Here is a 22,848-nt window from a genome sequence, read left to right as displayed (position 1 = left end):
TTTATTTTGCTCTTACTAAGATAAACATAAATGTAAAGCAACATTCAACATCTTATCAGTTTGATTTTTTAAATGGAAGAAATCTACTTAATCCTTCTGTATTTCCACCCAACTGCCCTTTACCATCTCAGCTCTCCTCACACTATCTTCTTTCTGCTTCTCCTGCGCCAAAAAGTATTTAAACTCCAAACATAAGGCCTTCCTTCTTGCTCCTCCCTGCAATGTGGCCTTTTGTCAAAGCCACCAAGTCCATCTGTCAGAGTTGTGTAAATCTGAGCTATAATTACAAATATGAATTAAGTTCAAGTTCTTTCTTACAGAGTTCTCTGTCCCGTATAAATTAAAATACGAGGTAAGTCACCAAATTCTATATCCTTGCAAACCCAACTCAACTGAGACTGGTAACATCCCTAATACACTCTTGGAGTCCCTACAGATGTCTCTGCCCTCATCAAAGAATTTCTCCTAGGAGAGTAACAAGCTCAACTTCATCTGAAATCTCCCTTGGTCCCCAAAGACACACTCTTCTATTCAGTAGTGGCACTGAGATCCCACTTGCCAGAAGCATTAAAATTGAGTCAAAGCACTTAGTTGACTTAATAGAACTTTCTGGAAATCACAGCTTTTTCAACCATGTTCCCCTCACTTTGGGAATTTTTGGTTAGGGTAACTTCCCAGTGTAGAATTTGCTAATAAGTTAACTAACATATTATCCCTATGACATGGTTAAAAAGTCACCAGGAATTGGGCAGAAGATCCAAATGTTGGTTCTGGCACAAGTCTCAATGAAAAGGTAAAATCCACCTTAGGGGTGTTATTATGAAGTGTAAATTAAATAATGGATATCCTATTCTCACCCATAATGACCCCTGACTAGTCCATTACCCACCTCTTTGGTAAGGAAATACCTTCTCTTTCTTGCATTGGGCCTTACATTTGGGTAATGGAGTGCTTATAGGACTGCACAGCCATTTCAAGGGCCACCTCATACCACACAGAGCCACTATTCCCTTCCACACAGGCCCTGTGGTGGACCTGCTCCGCCATGCCTCATAGCCACTTACTGTGAGGTGGGAGGTCTTTCCACATCAATGGTAAGGGTTATTTTTTTCTTCTCTCTCTTTCTCAGGGTACATGGTATCCCTCCATGCAGTCCAGCCTTACATTACTCAGGATTAGAAAGGTGCCATAAAAAGGTTAATGCAAAAATATTATATGTTAGTGGCGCCTGGGTGGCTCAGTCGTTAAGCGTCTGCCTTCGGCGAGGGTCATGATCCCAGGGTCCTGGGATCGAGCCCCACATCGGGCTCCCTGCTCCGCGGGAAGCCTGCTTCTCTCTCTCCCACTCCCCCTGCTTGTGTTCCCTCTCTCGCTGTGTCTCTCTCTGTCAAATAAATAAATAAAATCTTTAAAAAAAAAAAAAATATTATATGTTAAATGACATAAATGCTTACTAACTTAGAACATGCTTTTTTCCTTCTCTCTAGGTTTTATTTTGTGTCACTCATGGTCAATAATTTGTTTTTCATTCCAATCATATTCCTAAGATAAGATCAATTATTTGACTTCACTTTCCTTACTTTTTTCCTTAAAGTTACTTATAATAAAGTTATAATTATAAATACAATAACATTATAATAAAAGGCAAACACATAACCAAACATAGCTTAATGAAAACTGAAGCTAATATCCGCTATATCTACATTTAAATTACAGAGAAATAAGTATGTGGAAATTATCTCCATCATCAATAGTAGTTGCTAGACTTATAAAATATTTTGTGCATATAGGGACCACTGAAGCACAATAGATTTCAGTTTTCTTCCCTCTCCTCCTCCATGCTGACCTTATTCACATCCCTAGTGAGCAGACAAAAGTCAGTTCAGACTCGGAAGGGCATCTGATCAGTAGATTACACACAAACAAAAATTTCAACTTTTATTTTTAAATGTTAAATTTACTACAGGCTGATTAAGAAAGATCAAATTTGACTTCTTTAAACAGGCAATATTTAAAATTGGAAAATTTTGGCTTATAACTAATGTTGCAAGAGCATTTCATGAGGATGTTGCCCAACCCAAATACTGAATAAGATCTTCTCTCTCACTCTTCTTTTTAAGACCAGCAAAAACCATTTTAGTTCCAGGGATATATTTCTTTGGGTTCTCCAAATATTCCATCAGTTTCCTCCCCCCAGATAACACCCATAAAGGTGAAAATAAGTTTTAAGTTTGTATAGTTATATCTGTAAGGCTTACTTTCTGATGTGACCCACATATGTGAACAAAAGATTACTCTTGGATTCAATAGGAAGGCTCTCATAACTGGGAATATTTACAGTTTCTGACCTATAAGAAAATTCCAAAATTAGTCTTTGGCACTCTACTCTTCCAGTTCCCTATAGAAATCTAATACTCACATGCTGTTCAGCATGATCCACAGTATACCAATAAACTTCCAACCTAGACATGTTGGACCTAAGCAGTACCCCATCCTCCTAGAATCACAGAGTTCTTCTAGAAGAGATCTTAGAAATTAATCCAACCCCTCACTTTGCAGATGAATAAATGATCCAAACAGAGGAGAATAATTTGCCCTAAGAGACAAGATGACTTAAAGTCAAGAATCTGTGACTGCTAACTCATATTTTCATTTTTTTTCTTCCAATCATAGCATGTTGCCTCTGTCCAAATCTCTGTCAAAAAGCTATGATTTCAGGAAAGCAGTTTCACAATGAGAGAGAAAGGTTGTCTCTTCATTTTTTCCTTTCTAAAACCAGTCAAAAAGAATATGGACAAAGAGAAACAGAAATGCTAACTCCACTTTTGATAAAATATAAAGGGAGCACCTATAACTCCAAACTTCATATAATCAGAAGACTACCAAAAACATAAAACTTGGACCAGAGTAAGAGGACACCTGTCACTAATGATCTCAAAAGAAGAGTTCTCCAAAGTAGGTGATAAATCCTAAGGGGCAAGTCATAGTCCTCTGGCCAAAAAAGAGTAGAGTGTATATAAGCTGGATGTGAAAGTCTCCCTAAATTCAATTTGACACTATGGAGTGTCAGGAGAGCCAGGATTAAAGAAAAAAACACAGACATGCCATCTTTAAAAGAAGCATTCTACCTTTTGATTTCCATTTGCATGGAATATCTTTTTCCATCCCTCTACTTTCAGTCTGTGTATGTCCTTATATCTGAAGTGAGTCTCCTGTAGGCAGCATATAAACAGGTCTTAATTTTTTTTATCCATTCAGTCATCCTATGCCTTTTGATTGGAGCATTTAGTCCATTTACATTTAAAGTAATTACTGATAGGTTATGTACTTATTGCCATTTTGTTAACTGTTTTCTGTTTATAGGTCTTCTTGTTGATAGGTCTTCTCTATTCCTTCCTTCTCTTGCTCTCTTCCCTTGTAGTTTGATGGCTTTCTTTAGTGTTACACTTAGATTCCTTTCTCTTTATTATTTTGTGTATCTATTATAGGTTTTTGATTTGTGGTTACCATTTGATTCATACAGAACAGCTTATGTGTACAGGAATCTATATTAAGTTGATGGTCCCTTAAGTTTAAACACACTCTAAAAGCACTAAATTTTTACTCCCCCCTCCATGTTTTATGTATACAATGTCATATTTTATCTTTCTATTTTGTGTATCCCCTGGCTAGTTTTTGTAGATGTAACTGATTTTACTACCTTTGAGTTTTAACCTCCATACTGGCTTTAAAAGTGATTAACCTACTACATTAACTGTATTTCCTTTTACCTGTGAAATTTTTTCCTTTCATAATTTTCTTACTTTTAGTTATGGCCTTTTATTTCCAGTTAAAGAATTTCCTTTAATATTTCTTATCAGGCTGGTTTAGTGGTGATGAACACCTTTTACTTTTGTTTGGGAAATTCTACTTCTCCTTCTGTTCTGAATGATAACCTTTCTGGGCAGAATATTCTTGGTTGTAGGTTTTTTCCTTTCAGGACTTTGAATACATCATGTCACTCCCTTCTGGCCTACAAAATGTCTGCTAAAAAAATCAGCTAATAATCTTATGGGGTTTCCCTTATATGTAACTTTTCTTTTTTTCTTGCTGCTTTTAAAAATCTCTTTATCAGTACTTTTTGCCATTTCAATTATTATGTGTCTGGGTGTGGACTTCCTTGAGCTCATCTTGTTAGGGGCCTTCTGTGCTTCCTGGATCCGGATGTCTGTTTCCTTCCCCAGATTAGGGAAGTTTTCAGGTACTATCTCTTCAAATAAGTTTTCTGCCCCCCTTCTCTCTCCTCCTTCTGGGATCCCTATATGCAAATGTTATTATGCTTGATGATGTCACAGAGGTCCCTTTACCTATTCTCATTTTTTGCTACTCTTTTATCTTTTTTGCTGTTCAGCTTCATGGCTTTCCATTACCCTGTCTTCTAGATCACTGGTAGTTCCTCTGCCTCCTCTAACCTGCTCTTGATTTCCTCTAGTGTATTTTTTATTTCAATTATTGAATTCTTCACCTCTGACAGGTTATTTTATAATTTATATCTCTTTGTTGAAGTTGAAGCTCCTAAAGTTAAGCCCCACTTATTTTCAAAGCCAGATGTTGTGGGGATTTGTCTTCCAGTTTGAGTCTCCTGTGCCAGGGGTGCCTGGTGTGGATTCTGATCCTCTTGCTTCTCCATGCTTGTGATGTCCCTCCTACTGTGTGCTGGGGTTTGGTTCCCAATCATGTTTTCACCCCTTCTACCCTTTTTGATGTGGCCTTCTGTCTATGATTAGCTGTAGGAGGTCTGTTCTGCCAGCCTTCAGGTCGTTTTCAGAGTTAGTCACATAGTATATTATCTCAGTGTGTCCACATGGATGAGGTGAGCTCAAGATCCTCCCACCTTCCTAAAACTTCCTGAGTTTGACCTTTTAAGATTCCACATATAAATGATATTATACAGTATTATTTTCTCTAACTTATTTCACTCAGCATAATGCCTTCAAGGTTCATCCAAGTTTTTGCAAATGGCTGGATTTCCCTCTTTCTCACGGCTGAATATACTATTGTATATATTTACCACATCTTTCTCCATTCATCTGTTGACACTTAGGTTGTTTCCATAGCTTGGCTATTGCAAATAATGCTGCAATGAACATGGGATGCAGATATCTCTCCCAGATTCTGTTTTCATTTCCTTTGGATACATACCCAGAGATGATATTACTGGATCATATGATAGTTATTTTTCATTTTAAATGAATCTCCACACTGTTTTCCATAGTGGCTGCACCAATTTACATTTCTACCACCAGTTCACAAGTGCTTCCTTTTCTCCACATCTTTGCCAACACTTGTTGTTTCTTGTCTTTCTGATGATAGCAATTCTAACAGGCATGAGGTGATATCTCGCTGCAGTTTTGATTTGCATTTCCCTGACAGTGATGTTGAACACCTCTTCACGTACCTGTGGTCGAATTATATGTCCTCTTTGGGAAAATATTCAGTTCCTGTGCCTATTTTTTAATTGGTTTGTTTTTTCACTATTGTGTTGCATCCATTCTTTATATATTTTGAGCATCAACCCTTTATCAGATACATAATTTGCAAATATTTTCTCCCATTCCATAGGTTGCTTTTTCATTTTCTTCATTTTGCTGTGCAGAAGCTTTTTAGTTTGATGTAGTCCCACTTAATGACTGTTCTTGTTGCTTGTGCTTTTGGTGTCAATATCCAGAAGATCATTACAAAGACCAATGTCAAGGATCTTTTTCTCTATGTTTTCTTCTAGAAGTTTTACAGTTTCAAGTCTTATATTTAATTTACTTAAGTCTTTAATCCATTTCAAGTTAATTTTTATGAGTGGCGTAATACAGGGATTCAATTTCATTCTCCTACTTATTATTATGTAACCAGTAGAACAAATAGTAATATTATATCCCCAAATAAGTCATAAATACTACTTAAATGATATGACTTACAGAAATTTTATTACTAATTCTTAAATAATGTTAAAGCCAAGCCTTCTATACAGCTTTTACTCTTTGACAAAAATCTACAATAAAAGATATATTTGTAAGCAGTTTTTTTTTTAAAGATTTTATTTATTTGAGAGAGAGAGAGAGAGCATGAGCAGGGGGTAGGGATAGAGGGAGAAGCAGACTCCCCACTGAGCAGGGAGCCTGATGTGAGACTCAATCACAGGACTCTGGGATCATGACCTGAGCTGAAGGCAGATGCTTAACCGACTGAGCCACCCAGGCGCCCTGTAATCAGTTTTAATATTATTTTTAATCAATGCTAACCAGCAATAAAACCCTCAAAATACTGGCATTTAGAGAAATAAATATTAGGTTATAACTAGTCTATAAGTTAGGACTCAAAAGTTGACTGCTCTTGTAATGTGATAACAAAATAATAAAATGACACTATAGAAAAATATTACTTTAGGGGCACCTGGGTGGCTCAGTCGTTAAGCGTCTGCCTTCGGCTCAGGTCATGATCCCAGGGTCCTGGGATCGAGCCCCACATCAGGCTCCCTTCTTCACGGGAAGCCTGCTTCTCCCTCTCCCACTCCCCAAGCTTGTGTTCCCTCTCTTGCTGTGTCTCTTTCTGTCAAATAAATAAATTATTCTTTATAAAAAGAAAAATATTACTTTAAAAACTAAAGAACCATATAAATTCAAATAATAAATCCAAGTTTCAGACTGATTTATTCAATAGTCTATCAACTAGAAATCTTATTGCAATTAATGCAAGGGAAATCTGACCCTAACTGCCTGAAACTGAACAGACCACAGTCCTCAGCAATTCTGTCCTCACTTTAGACACCAGCAGCAAGTTTGGGGTCCCAGGCCATCCCAAATTCTAACCAATTGGTCATAAATTTGAAGGTTCCCATGACCCCCTCAAGTTTGATATCTTGCTAGAACAATTTACAGAACTTAGGAAAGCACTATACTTAGTTACAGTTTTAATATAAAGGATAAAATCAGGACCAGAGAGATAAAGAGATACATATGATGAAGTCTGGGAAAGTCCCAAACACAGAGCTTCTGAGTCCTTTCCCTAGGGAATCAGGACTCATTACTCTTCTAGTAATTGATATGCTTACCAAACAGGACGCTCAAACAGAGCTTCCAATTAAAGTGTCCAGAGTTTTTATTGGGGTTTTATTACATAAGAATGCCTACTGAATCATTAGCCATGTGATAAAACTCAATCTCTAGCTCCTGTCCCCTAACCCTGGAGGTTGGACTGATAACTCGCCTAGCCCAAAGCTCCAAGTCTCTAATTCACATAGTTGGTCTTTCAAGCTTGGCCACCCCCATCCTGAAACTATCTAGGAGCCTACCATAAGTCATCTCACTAGCATAAACTCAGGTGGTGGTCCAAAGGCCCAAACTTAAATAAAAGAGACACTCTTATAACTTGGGAAATTCTAAGGTTTTGGAGATTCCCTCCTAGGAACCTAGGACAAAGACCAGACAAATTCTTTGTTATATAATACCTATTAACCAGCATTTTTTCAAATATTAAACACAATGATATTGTGTTAATAACAATTACATTGATGTTTAAAGACTCTGAAGCACCCCTGAGCAAAGATTAAATTTTATTCTACTTTATTTTAACTTAAGTGTTTTACCAATTATCTATGTATTTATTTTATATGTATATATGGTCCTTTATTATGGATGTTCCCTGAATAAGGATACATTGAGGTCCTAACCCACAGTACCTCAGAATGTGGCTTTGTTTAGAAATAGGATCGTTGCAGATGTGATTAGTTAAGTTGAAATGAGGTCATACTGTAGTAGGATGGACTCCCAATCTAATATGATTGGTATCCTTATAAGACAGCCATGTGAAGACAGAGACACACAGGGATCATGAAATGACAGAGACTGGAGTTATGCAGCCGAAGGCCCAAAACACCAAGATAACTGGCAAACTACCAGAAACTAGGAAGAAACAAGGAAGGATTGCCCTACAGGTTTCAGAGAGAGCAAGGTCCTGCCAACACCTTGATCTTGCACTTCTAGCCTCCAGAAATGTGAAACCATAAATTTCTGTTATTTTAAGCCACTCAATTTATGATATTTTGTTACAGCAGCCCTAAGAAACTAATACAGTCCTCAAATACTTACCATATATTCCCCACCCCACTCCATCCTGGTTTGCTTTAAAACCCAAGAGAAGTCTAGGGACCCAGGACTTTCCTAGCTCTCCATCCTACTAAACTGTATTGTTCTCAACATTTCAGAAAGATAAAAAGTATCTTCTTTTCACATAAAAACCTGTAAAAATCCTACATATGCTACTTTTGTTTTAACTAAACCATTTGACTATAAACAGGTCCCTTTCCCCAATATTCTAGATAACAAAAATTTCACTATATCTCACCTATCTGTAGAATAGGCACCTGATAATTAGCTTTTTAAACTATAATATAAATGCCTGACATTAAGTTTTTGTTTGCCAAGGCATCTACTTCAAAGTCTGAATAAACACACTGCCAGTTACATGAAAGATAGAGCCAAGTTTCCCCACCCATGAAGTTCCCCCCCCCCCTTTTTTAAGAATGCTCTGGTGGACCTAGATAACTACATCTGAGGACTGTTTGTTTTTCCCTTCCCATGCTTTAATTCCCACTCTTATGTTTTAAATTCACCATTAAACAACGAACCTGCAAAACACTAGGCACCCCACCCTTGACTCCAATAAAAGCAAAACACCAGGCCTGCTCACTAGCTCCCTCTCACTCTCTCTTTCCTCTCAACCTCACTGTGTGGTCCCAGACATGCCATGTAACCTCCAGGACTCGTGAGTAATAAATCGTTCTTTTCAAAATTCCCTGATGGTTGATGCTAAGGAGTGTCTTTCAATCATAATAAGAACCACAAGGTCTGGTCCAGCCACAACACTGACTTTGGTTGAGGAAATGTCTGTGGGGGCTCTATAAGTAGTATAGGCCCAGGTGAGTGTCCCCAGGCATTTCTAGTCAATAACATCACTATGGATAGGCTGAGACCAGCCCAAAACACTATCTTATTAGAAATATTAACACAGGTTAGAATAAGCAGAATCTCTCTTTTGACAAAATGCAAGCTATTACATTTGCACCAAAAAAAAAAAAAAAAAATAGTGCACAAAATGCCAACTCCCTTCATTAAAACCCTTCTCCTACAATATAGTCCACAAAGCTTAATTAAATAAGCACTATACAGCACTATAAAACCCATTAAGAAATTTAAAAATACCAAATTCAAATCATGTATGAAGAGAACTTACAGCTGCAATTATCTATATTTTAAACTTCTCTAAACACCAACGCCAGACAGACACCACAAGAAAACTACAAACCAGTATCTCTAATCACTATAAATGCAAAAATCCTCAAAAAATACTAGCAAACTAAATCCAACCCACATTAAAAGGATTACATACTATGACCAAATGGGATTTATCCCAGGAATGCAAGGATGGTTCAACATAAGAAAATCAATCAACTTAACACATTAATAGAGCAAAAGGAAAAAGAATACATTATTATTTCAAAAGATGCAGAAAAAAAATTGACAAATTCCAACACCCTTTCATGATACAAACACTCAGTAAACTAAGAATAAAAGGTAAGTTGCTTAACAAGAAAACAGGGATTTTTGGAAACCCCCAGCTAATACCATACCCAAGGTGAAAAGCTGAAAACTTTCCCTCTAAGATCAGGAACAAGAAAAAGAGGCTCATTTTCACCAGTTCTACTCAGAATTCCACTAGAAGTCCTAGACAGAGCAATTAGGGAAAACAAAAGAAATAAAAGCCATCCAAACTGGAAAGGAAGAAGTTAAACTACCTCTATTACAGATGATATGATTCTATATGTAGAAAATCCCAAAGGATCCACAAAAAATCTACCAGAACTAATAAATTAACTCAGCAAAGCTTCAGGGTATAAGATCAACATACAAAAATCAGTTGTGTTCTATATACAAGCAATGAACAATTTGAAAAAGAAATTAAGAAAACAGTTCTAGTTATAATAGTATCTAAAAGAATAAAATACTTAGGCACAATTTAACCAAGGAAGTGACAAACTTGTACACTAAAAATTACAAAACATTTCTGAAAGAAATGAAAGGAGACCTTAATAAATGGAAAAGTATCCCATGTTCATAGATTGGAACATTAATGTTGCTAAAATGGCAACACTCCCGAAAACAATCCACAGATACAATGCAATCTCTATCAAATTCCAAAGGCTTTCTTGCAGAAATGGGAAAGGTTATCCTCAAATTCACAGAACTACAAAGGGCCCTGAATAGCCAAAACAATACTGAAAAAGGACAACATAGCTAGAGGGCTCATACTTCCTAATTTCAAAACTTATCAAAAAACTACAGTAATAAAAACTGTGGTATTATTATAAGGACAGATATACAGACCAATAGAATAGAATTCAATGTCCAAAAGTAAACCCTAACATACATGGCCAATTGAATTTCAACAAGGGTATCAAGACCATTCAACTGGGAAAGAATGGTCTTTTCAAGAAATGGGGCTGGGATAACTGATAAACACATGCACTTGATCTTAACCAAAAGTCTGAGAAGCAATGATAGCCACATGCAAAAGAATGAAGTAGGACTACTCCCTCACTCTCTATAAAAAATTAAGTGAAAATGGGTCAGAAACCTAAATCTAAGAGCCAAAACTATAAAACTATTTGAAGAAAACATAGGGGCAAATCTTTATGACCTCAGATACGGTGATGGATTCTTAGATTTGATGCCCCCCCAAAAAATCAACAAAAATATAGATAAATGGACTTTATACAAATTAAAAACTTCTGTGCATCAAAGGACATTATCAAGCAAATGAAGACAAACTACAAAAGAAGAGAAAATATTTGAAAATCACATTTTTGATGAGAGGTTAGTGTCCAGAATACATAAAGAACTCTTAGAACTCAACAATAAAAAAGACAAACAATTCAAATAAAAAATAGGCAGAGGACAGGAATAAACACTTTTCCAAATCTACAAATGGCCAACAAGTTGTTGAACAAAAAAATTTCAACTGAGTGAATTTAAGGATCAAATTGACTTTATTCAATGATTCACGAATCAGGCAGCATATAGAAAGGAGTTCCAAAGGGCTACAAAAAGGGAAAGGTTTTTAAAGACAGGACAAGGAAGTCATAACACAATAAGAAAGAATTATTTCAGACAAGGTCACCTCTTTTGGGGGGACAAAAGGTTCTTACTAGGTGGTTTACTTTACCAGCGCCGACCAGGAAATTCCAGACTAACTGGTTAAGATTACATTCCTGGGAAAGGTTGAAACTATAATTAAGCTAGGTATTAAGCCCCGGGTTTAGTGTTGTGGGCCTAGTACAAGTGACTCTATTTTGGCTCTGTGATTTTCTTTTTTAACAAAGCACACTAAAACATGTTCAACACCATCATTCATTAATGAAATGCAAAACAAATTTTTTAGATGCCACTTCACACCCATTAGGATGGCAATTTTAAAAAGAAAAAGAAAATAACAAGGATTGGAGAGGATCAGAGAAATAGGAATCCTACATTACTGATGGGAATGTAAAATGATACGGCTACTGTGGAAAACAATTTGGCTTTCCTCAAAAAGTTAAATATAGATTTAACAAATGACCCCAACACATACATAGATATACATATCTATATATATCGAAAAGAGCTGAAAACAGGGACTCAATATTCACAATAGGCGAGAGGTGGAAACAATCCAAATGTTCATCAACTGATAAATGGATAAACAAATTGTGATATATACATTCTATTGAATATGATTAGCCATAAAAAGAATGAAGTACTGATACATGCTATAACTTCAATGAACCTTGAAAACATTATGCTAAGTGAAAGAAGTCAGACATAAAAGGTCATATTTTATTATTCCTTTTTATGAAATATGCAGAATAGGCAAATCCATAAAGATAGGAAGCAGATTAGAGGTTACAAGGGGTAAAGGGTAGGAGGAAATGGGGAGTGATTATTTAATGGGTACAGGGGTTCTTCTCAAGTAATGAAAAAGTTTTGAAACTACAGAGAGGTGTTGATTATACAATACTCTGAATACACTAAATGTACTGACTTGTACACTTCAAAATGGCTAATGTGTGAATTACACTTCAATAAAAAGAATAAAAAGAAACAAAAACAAAATAAAATAAAAATCTTTCCAAATAGTAGTGTTATAATGATCTGAAATTCGGGCCAGTAAGAAATGCTAGGCCTCCAAGAACAGTTCAAAATAGAGCTGCAGTCTATCTAGAGTTGTACCCTATTTTTGAGGTGAATGCTAATGATATGTATATATGTATGTATGTATGTACATATATATATGCATATCCAGGAATAATAAAATTCTTTGCAAAGATGTTATAGTTTTTTCCAGCCATTTTTAATTTCAGCCCTAAAATGCTTTCTCATTTTAACTGCCATGTACCTACTTTCCATCAACAACAAAAAAATCACGGAATATACTTTTTCAAACTATTTATATAACATCCCCACACTCTGCTAAGAATCACTACTACAAATAGAAAACTACCATTATGCCATTAAAATATGATTTGATCTTTTTAATTTAGCTCATGATTTTCAACATAAATGTACTGCATAAAATAAAATACCTTGTATAGGTAAAAACCTATGCCACAGAGAATTGCTAATTCCTCTGATCAAAAAGAGACCAGTTATCAAAATATAGATCTTATGATATAAATCAACATTTCAGTAATATAAACATGAGAATTTAATTTTTAATGCTGTAAACTAGGAAATTATAATATCAATTAATGTGCTTTTTTTCTTTGCTACAAAGTTTCTTTTTTTTTTTTTTTTTTTTTTAAAGATTTTATTTATTTATTTGAGAGAGAGAGAACGAGAGACAGAGAGCATGAGAGGGAGGAGGGTCAGAGGGAGAAGCAGACTCCCCGCCGAGCAGGGAGCCTGATGTGGGACTCGATCCCGGAACTCCAGGACCATGACCTGAGCCGAAGGCAGTCGCTTAACCAACTGAGCCACCCAGGCGCCCTTTGCTACAAAGTTTCTGGTTCTCTCCCACAACTGCCTAGGTTTTACCTTTGTTTTTTTTTTTTTAAAGATTTTATTTATTTATTTGACAGAGAGAGACACAGCGAGAGAAGGAACACAAGCAGGGGGAGTGGGAGAGGGAGAAGCAGGCTTCCCGCAGAGCAGGGAGCCCGATGCGGGGCTCGATCCCAGGACCCTGGGATCATGACCTGAGCCGAAGGCAGACGCTTAACAACTGAGCCACCCAGGCGCCCCTTACCTTTGTTTTTGTTAGCAAAGAAAATCCTGGTGCTTGTCCTGTTTTTCGTCCAAAAAGGCCCCAGAGATTTGGACCAGTCTTGTGTTTTCCACATTTTTCCACTGTGTGGCACTGAGCACATTTTTCAGTAAAGATCTTCTTGCCTGCTTCAGCATCTCCCATTTTGTTCTGCAACAAAACATCAAACCACAGACCAAAAAAATATCAGATTTGCAAAGCTGGAAAAAAAAATTCCATCACTTTGAGGTGAATACTAATGATATTAAACAAAAAGGTAATTTAAAGCATGCATCCTTTAAAGTCTGAGTGCTCAAAAACACAAACATATTATAGCATCCAATTTTATAAAGACTTAATCATCTCATTTATCAGATTAATTTTAAATTTTGAGCTATAGCTACTTCAAAAACATATATTATGGTATAAGCCTGGTTTTACTTCAGCCTTCAAACAACTATAGTAATTTGTCTAGGTCAATTATATTCCATTTTTTCTTTTCCCTTCCAAAAAGCGCATGTGCAAAAAACAATGCAAAGTTTCTAAGTCTAATTTGCATCCCCTTATTTAAAAATAAGGATAGAACAAAATGGAAAGGCACTTAAATGTGATATTTTTATAAGTACTTATATGCCTGCAATAATAGAACTGTAAAATTAAATATCAATCAAAAGAATGAGGCCACAGCAGGTTATATGTAACACGTAATTTCTCATTTACTTTATACTCTCAGCTATAAACACATCTACCAGATTAGATTAAGCATTGTCTCAAAGCAATCAAATAACATTATTGAGTTCAGTCAGCAATAGTATGTGTTTAACGTTAATGTAGTGTAAAATACTGTTCTAAGCAGGGAAGATTTTATCATACAGTGATACATATATACAATAAAATTTGTACAAAGATATTTTGGTTAAAACTACCAAAAATTTTGTTGCATAACTAAGTGCCTCCTCCATCTAAAATTATGTAAAAATTAAAATAATTTCAACTTATTGAAAAAATGTAGTTTGAAATGCTAATGAATGTAGTACCTGGGTTTTGTTTACCTGCTCTTTTTCTTTTTAAGATTTAATTTATTTATTTGTCAGAGAGAGAGAGAGAGAGAGAGCGCATGCGCGAGCAGGGGGCGTGGCAGGCAGAGGGAGAAGCAGGCTCCCTGCCAAGCAAGGAGCCAGATGCCGGACTTGATCCCAGGACCCTGCAATCATGACCTGAGCTGAAGGCAGACGTATAACGGACTGAGCCAGCCAGGTGTCCCCTGCTCTTTTTATTTGAAAAATCAGAGCAGGGAAGGTGGGTATGGGGATGGATTTCAATATGAGATCATATTACTATTACAGAAATCATGAAAGTACCTAATTCTCTAACAATACAGTTCGAAGCACATTTCTACCTTTATAACTCTATTGAGAAATAGAAAATGTTTGTGTTATTTTGATAATATTGAAAAATACAGTGTGGCTTAACTAAAGTTAGCTATTACTCAGAGAGAGCCTAGTACTTCCCATACAGTAACCTGCAAAATTGGTATCTCCCTGATTTCTTTTTTTTTTTTTAAGATTTTATTTATTTGAGAGAGAGAACACAAGCACAAGCCAGGGGGAGAGGCAGAGGGAGAGAGAAAGGGAGAGGCAGACTCTCCTCTGAGCAGGGAGCCCAAAGTGGGGCTCAATCCCAGGCCCATGGGATTCATGACCTGAGCTAAACGCAAACACACCTAACTGACTGAGCCACTCAGGCGTCCTGGTATCTCCCTAATTTCTTTAAATCTATATGGAAATCCAAAACAGTGTCAATAATCCACCCAAAGGGAAGACAGAAATTTTCTTTGGGCAGACTAACAACTAAGCTATTAATTAATGTTTTAGGTCTGATAAAAAGCAGAGTAAGAAAACTCACTTTATCCAGGAGAAGCTTACTTTTAAATTCCAAACTTCACTCAAAACACTGCATTCAATTTCTACTTATATGAGTTCTATCAATTCTCTGTATAGGTACAGAATTCACTGAAACTTTGAACAGGGGCCATAAAGAAAACTTTAGTCACAGATACAAATTTATGGCCTTTTAGCAAAATGCATGCACAATAATCATAAAGCCATATCATATAAATACAAAATGTCATCTGAGTACTAGCTAAAGAATCATTTCCATTTTTTATATAAAGCAAAAAAACCAGATTGATTCTTGTATTTATTAAATGTAACCGATAATTCAGGAAACCAGACTTTTTTTTAAAAGAAAAAAAAAATTCTTTCCTCAAATAGATTTCACATGCAAGTCACTTATAAGAAAATGTCCATTGTCATTGTTCAAACTACCAATATTTACCATGTGAAGACATTCACTGCTGCCATCTATCTTTAATCACTGCTGTGCAAGTACCTACGACCCTTTTCAAAGTGCATTAAAACCAATAGAGTCAGCAATGGTAGCAAGGGAGCGGGGCAGGAAGACTAGGAAGGATATCAAGGGAATCTATTTTGTCCTATGATCATTTGGCACTCTAGTAATATTTAGTTGTTTTTTTTTAAGATTTTATTTATTTATTTGACAGAGAGGGAGAGAGGGAACACAAGCAAGGAGAGTGTGAGAGGGAGAAGCAGGCTTCCTGCTGAGCAGGCAGCTCGATGCGGGACTCGATCCCAGGGCCCTGGGATCATGACCTGAGCCAAAGGCAGATGCTTAATGACTGAGCCACCCAGGCGCCCCAATATTTAGTTATTAAGAAGAATTATAAACCTCTTCAACCTCAGCCGCAGCAACTTCTTGCTAGACACATCTCCAAAGGGAAGGAAAACAAAGGCAAAATGAACTATTGGGACTTCATCAAGATAAAAAGCTTTTGCACAGCAAAGGAAACAGTCAAAAAAACCAAAAGACAACCGACAGAATGGGAGAAGATATTTGCAAATGACATATCAGATAAAGGGCTAGTATCCAAAATTTATAAAGAACTTATCAAACTCAACACCCAAAGAACAAATAATCCAATCAAGAAATGTGCAGAAGACGTGAACAGACATTTCTCCAAAGAAAACATACAGACGGCCAACAGACACATGAAAAAAGGTTCAACATCACTCAGCATCAGGAAAATGCAAATTAAAACCTCAATGAGATACCACCTCACACCAGTCAGAATGGCTAAAAATAACAAGTCAGGAAACAACAGATGTTGGCGAGGATGCGGAGAAAGGGGAACCCTCCTACACTGTTGGTGGGAATGCAAGCTGGTGCAGCCACTCTGGAAAACAGTATGGAGGTTCCTCAAAAAGTTGAAAATAGAGCTACCCTATGACCCAGCAATTGCACTACTGGGTATTTACCCCAAGATACAAATGTAGTGATCTGAAGGGGAACGTGCACCCCAACGTTTATAGCAGCAATGTCCACAATAGCCAAACTATGGAAAGAGCCAAGATGTCCATCGACAGATGAATGGATAAAGAAGATGTGATATATATATATGGAATATTACTCAGCCATCAAAAAATGAAATCTTGCCATTTGCAATGAGTGGATGGAACTAGAGGGTATTATGCTAAGTGAAATAAGTCAATCAGAGAAAGACAATTATCATATGATCTCACTGATATGTAGAATTTAGGAAACAAAACAGAGGATCATAGGGGAAGAGAGGAAAAAATAACAAGATGAAATCAGAGCCAGTGACAAACAATAAGAGACTCTTAATCATAGGAAACAAACTGAGGGTTGCTTGAGGGGAGATGGTGGGGGGATGGGGTAACTGGGTGATGGACATTAAGGAGGGCATGTGATGCAATGAGCACTGGGTATTATATAAGACTGATGAATCATAGGCCTGTACCTCTGGGAAAAAAAATTAAATAGAAGAAAAAAATAGATGAGAATAGTATGTAATAAAAATATTATTTCATGCAAAAAAGAGATATAATGTTGTACACCTAAAATTTATATAATGTTGCATGCTAATTTTATCTCAATAAATAAAAATTTTCCCAAAAAAGAAGATATATCTCACTGAAATAGGCAAAGATGTGACACCTGGTATGAGAATGATCACTCTTCCAAGAATGAAGTAATTCTAATGATAAATAGGATAAGAGTAGCAAACACTTATGCATGCTTCTGTGGGCCAGGCACAGCTAAGCGCTTTATATATTATTAATGTATTTATTCCTCACACCAGCCATGTGAGATAGATACTGTTAATATCCCTGTTTTTACAGATGAGGAAAATGAGGCACACAGAAGTTAAGTGGCTTATTTAAAGTCACAAGTTGGTGAGAAGTGGAGACATGGTGAAAGGTAAGAGGAAAAGCAATTTTAAATCTCTTTTAATTTTAACAATTCCCTTTTAAGAACAATCTAAGTAACCGTGGGTTGAACAGAATGTATGACACACTGCAGATGCTTAAAGAGAAGTAAAATAATTTTAAATATTGGTACATACCGCTGCTATTTCCAATTTTGCCCGTAAAAAAGAGGGATGTGGTAAGAACAATCAAGGCACCAATAAAACTTACAAGATTTACAAAACCCACATAATTGGAAGTAATAAAAGTGGGAGGAGAAACTCCTTAGAATAATTTGAGGATGAATACTACACAGGCTAAAAGATAAGTGGGATTCTGCTGTTGTAGCGGAGAAAATACCGAAGTAGAATGCATCAGGACAATGTGACCCTGGATAAATGTCTATGAACCCCTTCCCCACCCCCACCCCCACACAGATGTCCACGGCTTTTCCCTCTTGGAATCTGCTCTGCCTGAATCCCTAAACTGGAGTAAGAATCCAGCTTTCCAAACTGCCAATCTTGCAGTCCTTCATGCCACCACCCCCAATTGGAGGCTGACTTCTGCCAACTGTGGGCGGAAGGCTCTGCCCCGAATCAGTTCCACACAGAAATCATAAAAGCTGCAGACAGGCCCCTCACCAGAAATAGTTTTATGCTGCACTTAGGGACACCTAGACGCCACCAGGCGAGGGCTAAGGGGAGTCTCTTACTAGCGGGACGGTTGGATACTCCTCTCTGAATGAACCCCAGCCCAAACTGCACTAGCCCATAACCAGTGCGTAGATCACATGGCTGCCCGGCCCACTCCTTCCCAGCCAGTCCCATACCTACCGGAGGGCCAGCGGCTTCGCCCACCGCCTCCCTGGAGAACCCTTAGTAGTCACCCGGGCCTCTCCGGGACGAGAACCTGGGCTGCAAGTTCGAGGCTCGTGCTGCGACAGCAGTGCGTCAAACACCTGCACTGGAGGCCCAGCCCGGCATGTGCTTCCGGTGGACGCCAGCCAATAGCAGGCCAGGCTCCACCCGCACTGCTGATTGGCTCCCAGATCCCGCAAGTTGGCAACTCTGGCAGAAACTTAAAAACTTGGATTTGCTGGGCAGTCGCAGGCTGAATCTAAACGTGACAGAGTGAACATCTTTTGAGCGCAGCAGCCCCAAGCCCATCTTTTGTTTTTTGCCTAACCAAAGAGCTAAATTATCTATGCATATTGACCGCGTGTCCCAGTTCTTGCTTGAAGCAGGAACTCAACGTTTTATGAATGGTCCATTAGCATTTGATTGCAGGAATCACATCGTGTCAACAAAAGAATAAAACAAATACTTAGGATGGGCAAGTCACTGTGCTAAGCAACTTGCACAAAAACTGAACTGCAGCTCCAATTTTCTGAGTTACAATTCAGCTGGGAGAAGATTTAAATACATTAAAAGTTAAATCATTATAAATGATTATAAATGTTATTATAAATGAGATACATTAGAAAAAATACAATAAGAACTGACACCCAGGTTGCAAGCTGCTTGCTAATTGCAAAAAAAGAAAACAAAGTGATATAAACTTATGAATAGAAACAAAGAGAATTAGAACTGAAGGAGCAAAGAAAGGAGATACGGAGGGAAGGACTGAAAAAGCTACAAGAAGATGAGAGTTTTGAAGGTGGACAGGTCAAAGTTAAAGTTGTGTTTAGGAAAACGTGAGAAAGGAAAGTTGCTTACCCCTGGTTATATAATTACTTCAGTGAGACATGAGTGGTAAGGGGACAGAGAAATAAGAGTATTAAAATAATTTTTAAGTAAGTCAAAAAAGTGGGGCATCTGGGTGGCTCAGTCGTTAAGCTTCTGCACTGGGCTCAGGTCATGATCCCAGGGTCCTGGGATCGAGCCCTGCATCGGGCTCCCTGCTCTGCGGGAAGCCTGCTTCTCCCTCTCCCACTCCCCCTGCTTGTGTTCCCTCTCTCGCTGTGTCTCTGTCAAATAAATAAATAAAATCTTAAAAAAAAAAAAAAGTTGTTCAACAAAGTACTTGTAATAGGGAAAATTTTGTGTATTAGATATGTAGGACGTTTTCCGTAGTCTAGTTCTCCAGAGCTCTGTCCAATATACTTTATGATTGAAATGTTCTACGTGGGCACTGTCTACTAGCCACAAGTAACTTTGAGTACTTGAAGTGTGGCTAATGCAACTTGGTAACTGAAATTTTTATTATTTTAATTATAGTTCATTTTAATTAATTTAATTAATTTTTATTTTAATTTAAATAGTCACAATTACCAGATGGTTGAATGAAACTATTCTAAGTGGTACCTATGAATCTGTTCTATGATCAACATATTTAAAATGTATATGTCATCAAGTTGAATGAAAAGGGGGGTGCCTGGGTATTTCAGTTGGTTAAGCAGCTGCCTTAGGTTCATGTCATGATCCCAGGGTCTTGGGATCGAGCCCCAGTTGGGCTATCTGCTCAGTGGGGAGCCTGCTTCTCTCTCTCCCTCTGCCACTCCCCCTGCTTGTGCTTTCTCTCTCTCTCTCTCTCTCTCCCTCAAGTAAACAAATAAAATCTTTTTTAAAAAAGTTGAATGAAAAGGACCAGGTTGGGGGGGGAATCAGGTGTTAAATATAATTCTCAAACTCAAACAAAGACATGCAAACTCAAGAAAAGGAAGGAGACTTACCCTTTCTCTAGTGCCTTCCACATGCCAGTGTAGGTGCATGAATACATTATCAGTAGCTAGTAGCCTTACAGCTGGAAAAAATGGACACTCTGGCCCTTATTCATACAGAACAATCTGAAAATTACTAACTGATCACCAATACATATCAGTGGTAAAGCCTATTTAAAAATTTCAAATAAGGCAAAACATTTTTACTTAAATATAATGTATGAAGACTAATATTGGTAACCAGTAAATATCATTGTAATTATATCATAGTTTGAGAACTTTTGGAAAACAATGACAAGAATTTACGATTTTCTCCTTGCATTTCAAAAATAAGTAACAATGTCATCTCTTGTTTTTTTTAAAAAAGAAATTTATTAAGAATTTTGGAAGAAAAACATCAAGGGAAAACTGGATTTCACGTGAAATCAACAAAAGTGTTATCATTCTAATAATTGTACATTATAGGCTACATGTTGTAAAGCCTTGAAAAAATTTAATCTGCTAATGCACAGCACATCTTTTCTTTATTATAACACCAATTAATAATCATTGTTTCAAACCTCAGAATTTTTAGCTGTTTTAGCTACATGTGATTTATGTTCAAATATGATTTTATATGATTTGACACATGGTAAAACTCATTATTGAGTGATAAAAAATGTTCTACAATTGATTGTGGTGATGGTTGCACAATGCTGTGAACATACTAAAAACCATTTAACCGAACATTTTAAATGGATGAATTGTATGATATATGAATTGTATCTCAAGAAAGCTGTTTAAAATAAATAGATGGAGAAGTCATAAAGTCATTAGAGAAAGTAAATTTATTATTTTCCTTGCATATGTGGTATTTCACATGATTGATAAAGAAATTTTGCTTTCCTAGCATTTCCTGATATTTCTGTTCCTGGTTTTGTTTTATTCATCTTTTATCTCTTCTTTAAGAAAAGAAATTAACTGCTCTAAACATCAGCCTCAAATTTTCAGCATACCAATCAGTAATTTTGTTTTACAAAGAATGAAAATTGCCCAGTCTGTAACAGTTCAAGAAAATTATACATTTTCCACTAGATGGCACTGGTGTGCAAATAGTGTTGCTAGAATCCAGATTCTCACATCAATAAAATTATTAACATTGCCACATTGTTTTCATTCACTTTGATTGATCTGGGTAAGACAAAGAGAAGTGGAAAGTTAAAACAAGATACTTCCTTGACTTGCTAAGCTCCAGGGTAAACAGAGTCCTTACTTCACAGATACAGGATGTAAAGCAAGGAGAAATTATCATAATCTTGTGCTAAAGCCAGAGTGAGAACCCACAATCCCTGACTCTTAGTTGCTGTCATACAAGTATACAATATCAAAAGTGGGGGAATGGATACCCTAGTCAAAGGGAACAAGAAAATTCATCTCCATTGTTCCATTGTACACATATTATCTCATTTGATCCCTAAGCTATGAGCTCCGTATATATTATCTCATAAAATCCTAAGTATACAAACCCAATGTATTAGCTTCATAAGAGAAAGAGAATGATCATTTTGTTTAATACTATATCACTTGAATATAGTACAGTGCCCAACACATAGTAGACAGTCAAAAAATTTAGTCCTTAAATAAGTGGATGAATTAACTGAGCTTAACAACTACCCCATTTAGTGAGTAATACTATTTCTCCTTGCAGCTGAGGAAACTGAAGTTGGAAATATGAAGTGACTTGTCCAAACTCACACAATTCAGTGGCGAAAACATTTAACACAATCCGACATTATTTTGCACTATATATTTACATGTAAGTTTTCCACAATAGAAAGAAAGCTCTCTGAGGACAAGGATCATGTTTTTCCTTTTCCTTATTGTTGTGTCTAGCTCCTTACACAGAGCTGGCACGCAGTTGGCACACAATAAATAGTATTTATCTGTTTAAGTTCAAAGCAACCCAGATCTTAGCAGCCTGGACTTGAACATTCAAAGAGCTCTGCTCCTGGACCACTTTCTGTTTCATTCTTTTCATTTTATTCCAACTCCACTACAAAATCCAGATCTCGTTTCTGGATTTCTCCTAGTTTCCCACTGACCTCTCCTCAAGTCCCTATAACAAGAAGTCTTAGAAGTCAGTACGCATTCCCACTTTGCTTTCCATTAAGATTTCTCCTAGTCCTAGAGCTGAGCAGTCCACCCTTTCAGCCCTCAAATCCCCAGGGGTGCCTGTGGGAGTTGAGCAGATCAGCAGACGGAGATGGTTCTGGTTTTGGCTCTGTTATTTGTATCCCTACTATCTTTGGCTATTCCAAGGGCCTCGATTTCCTCATCCCAATTTTCTCAACAAATCAGGCTGGAATTGGATTATCTCAAAAGTTCTTTATAGCTCTAAAGGCTATAGAGTTTTTAACTTTATCCAGTAATGGTCTTCTATTGAGCTTATGACCAAGATGGCAAAGTTTGGGGGAAGAATGCCTGGGCTCTAGGGGTGGGAATAAAGCCAGCGCTGGGAAAGCCTGTGCACCAGACAGTGCTGTTCTGGCCACAGGGAATGCGGACGGCACACCTGAGTTCGAGCCTCGTTTCCGCGGGATTGGACTCCCGAACTGG

The 22,848-nt window shown here is 37.1% G+C and overlaps 1 protein-coding gene across 1 annotated transcript; it reads right to left on the bottom strand.

Moving 5' to 3' along the window:
• Positions 1-2,057: 2,057 nt before the first annotated feature.
• On the bottom strand, positions 2,058-13,473 carry LOC116634314 (cytochrome c, testis-specific-like). The gene is made up of 2 exons (XM_032407430.1): positions 13,289-13,473; positions 2,058-2,187 (listed from the first exon to the last, which is right to left on the bottom strand). The coding sequence occupies exons 1-2, from the start codon at positions 13,471-13,473 to the stop codon at positions 2,058-2,060; spliced, it is 315 nt and encodes a 104-aa protein (XP_032263321.1).
• Positions 13,474-22,848: the final 9,375 nt, after the last annotated feature.

Source organism: Phoca vitulina, unplaced genomic scaffold (assembly GCF_004348235.1).
Source record: "Phoca vitulina isolate PV1807 unplaced genomic scaffold, GSC_HSeal_1.0 scaffold1, whole genome shotgun sequence".
NCBI classification, from domain to species: Eukaryota; Metazoa; Chordata; class Mammalia; order Carnivora; family Phocidae; genus Phoca; species Phoca vitulina.
The sequence above is the reverse complement of the archived record's forward strand: the minus strand, read 5'-3'. Positions and strand labels throughout refer to the sequence as shown.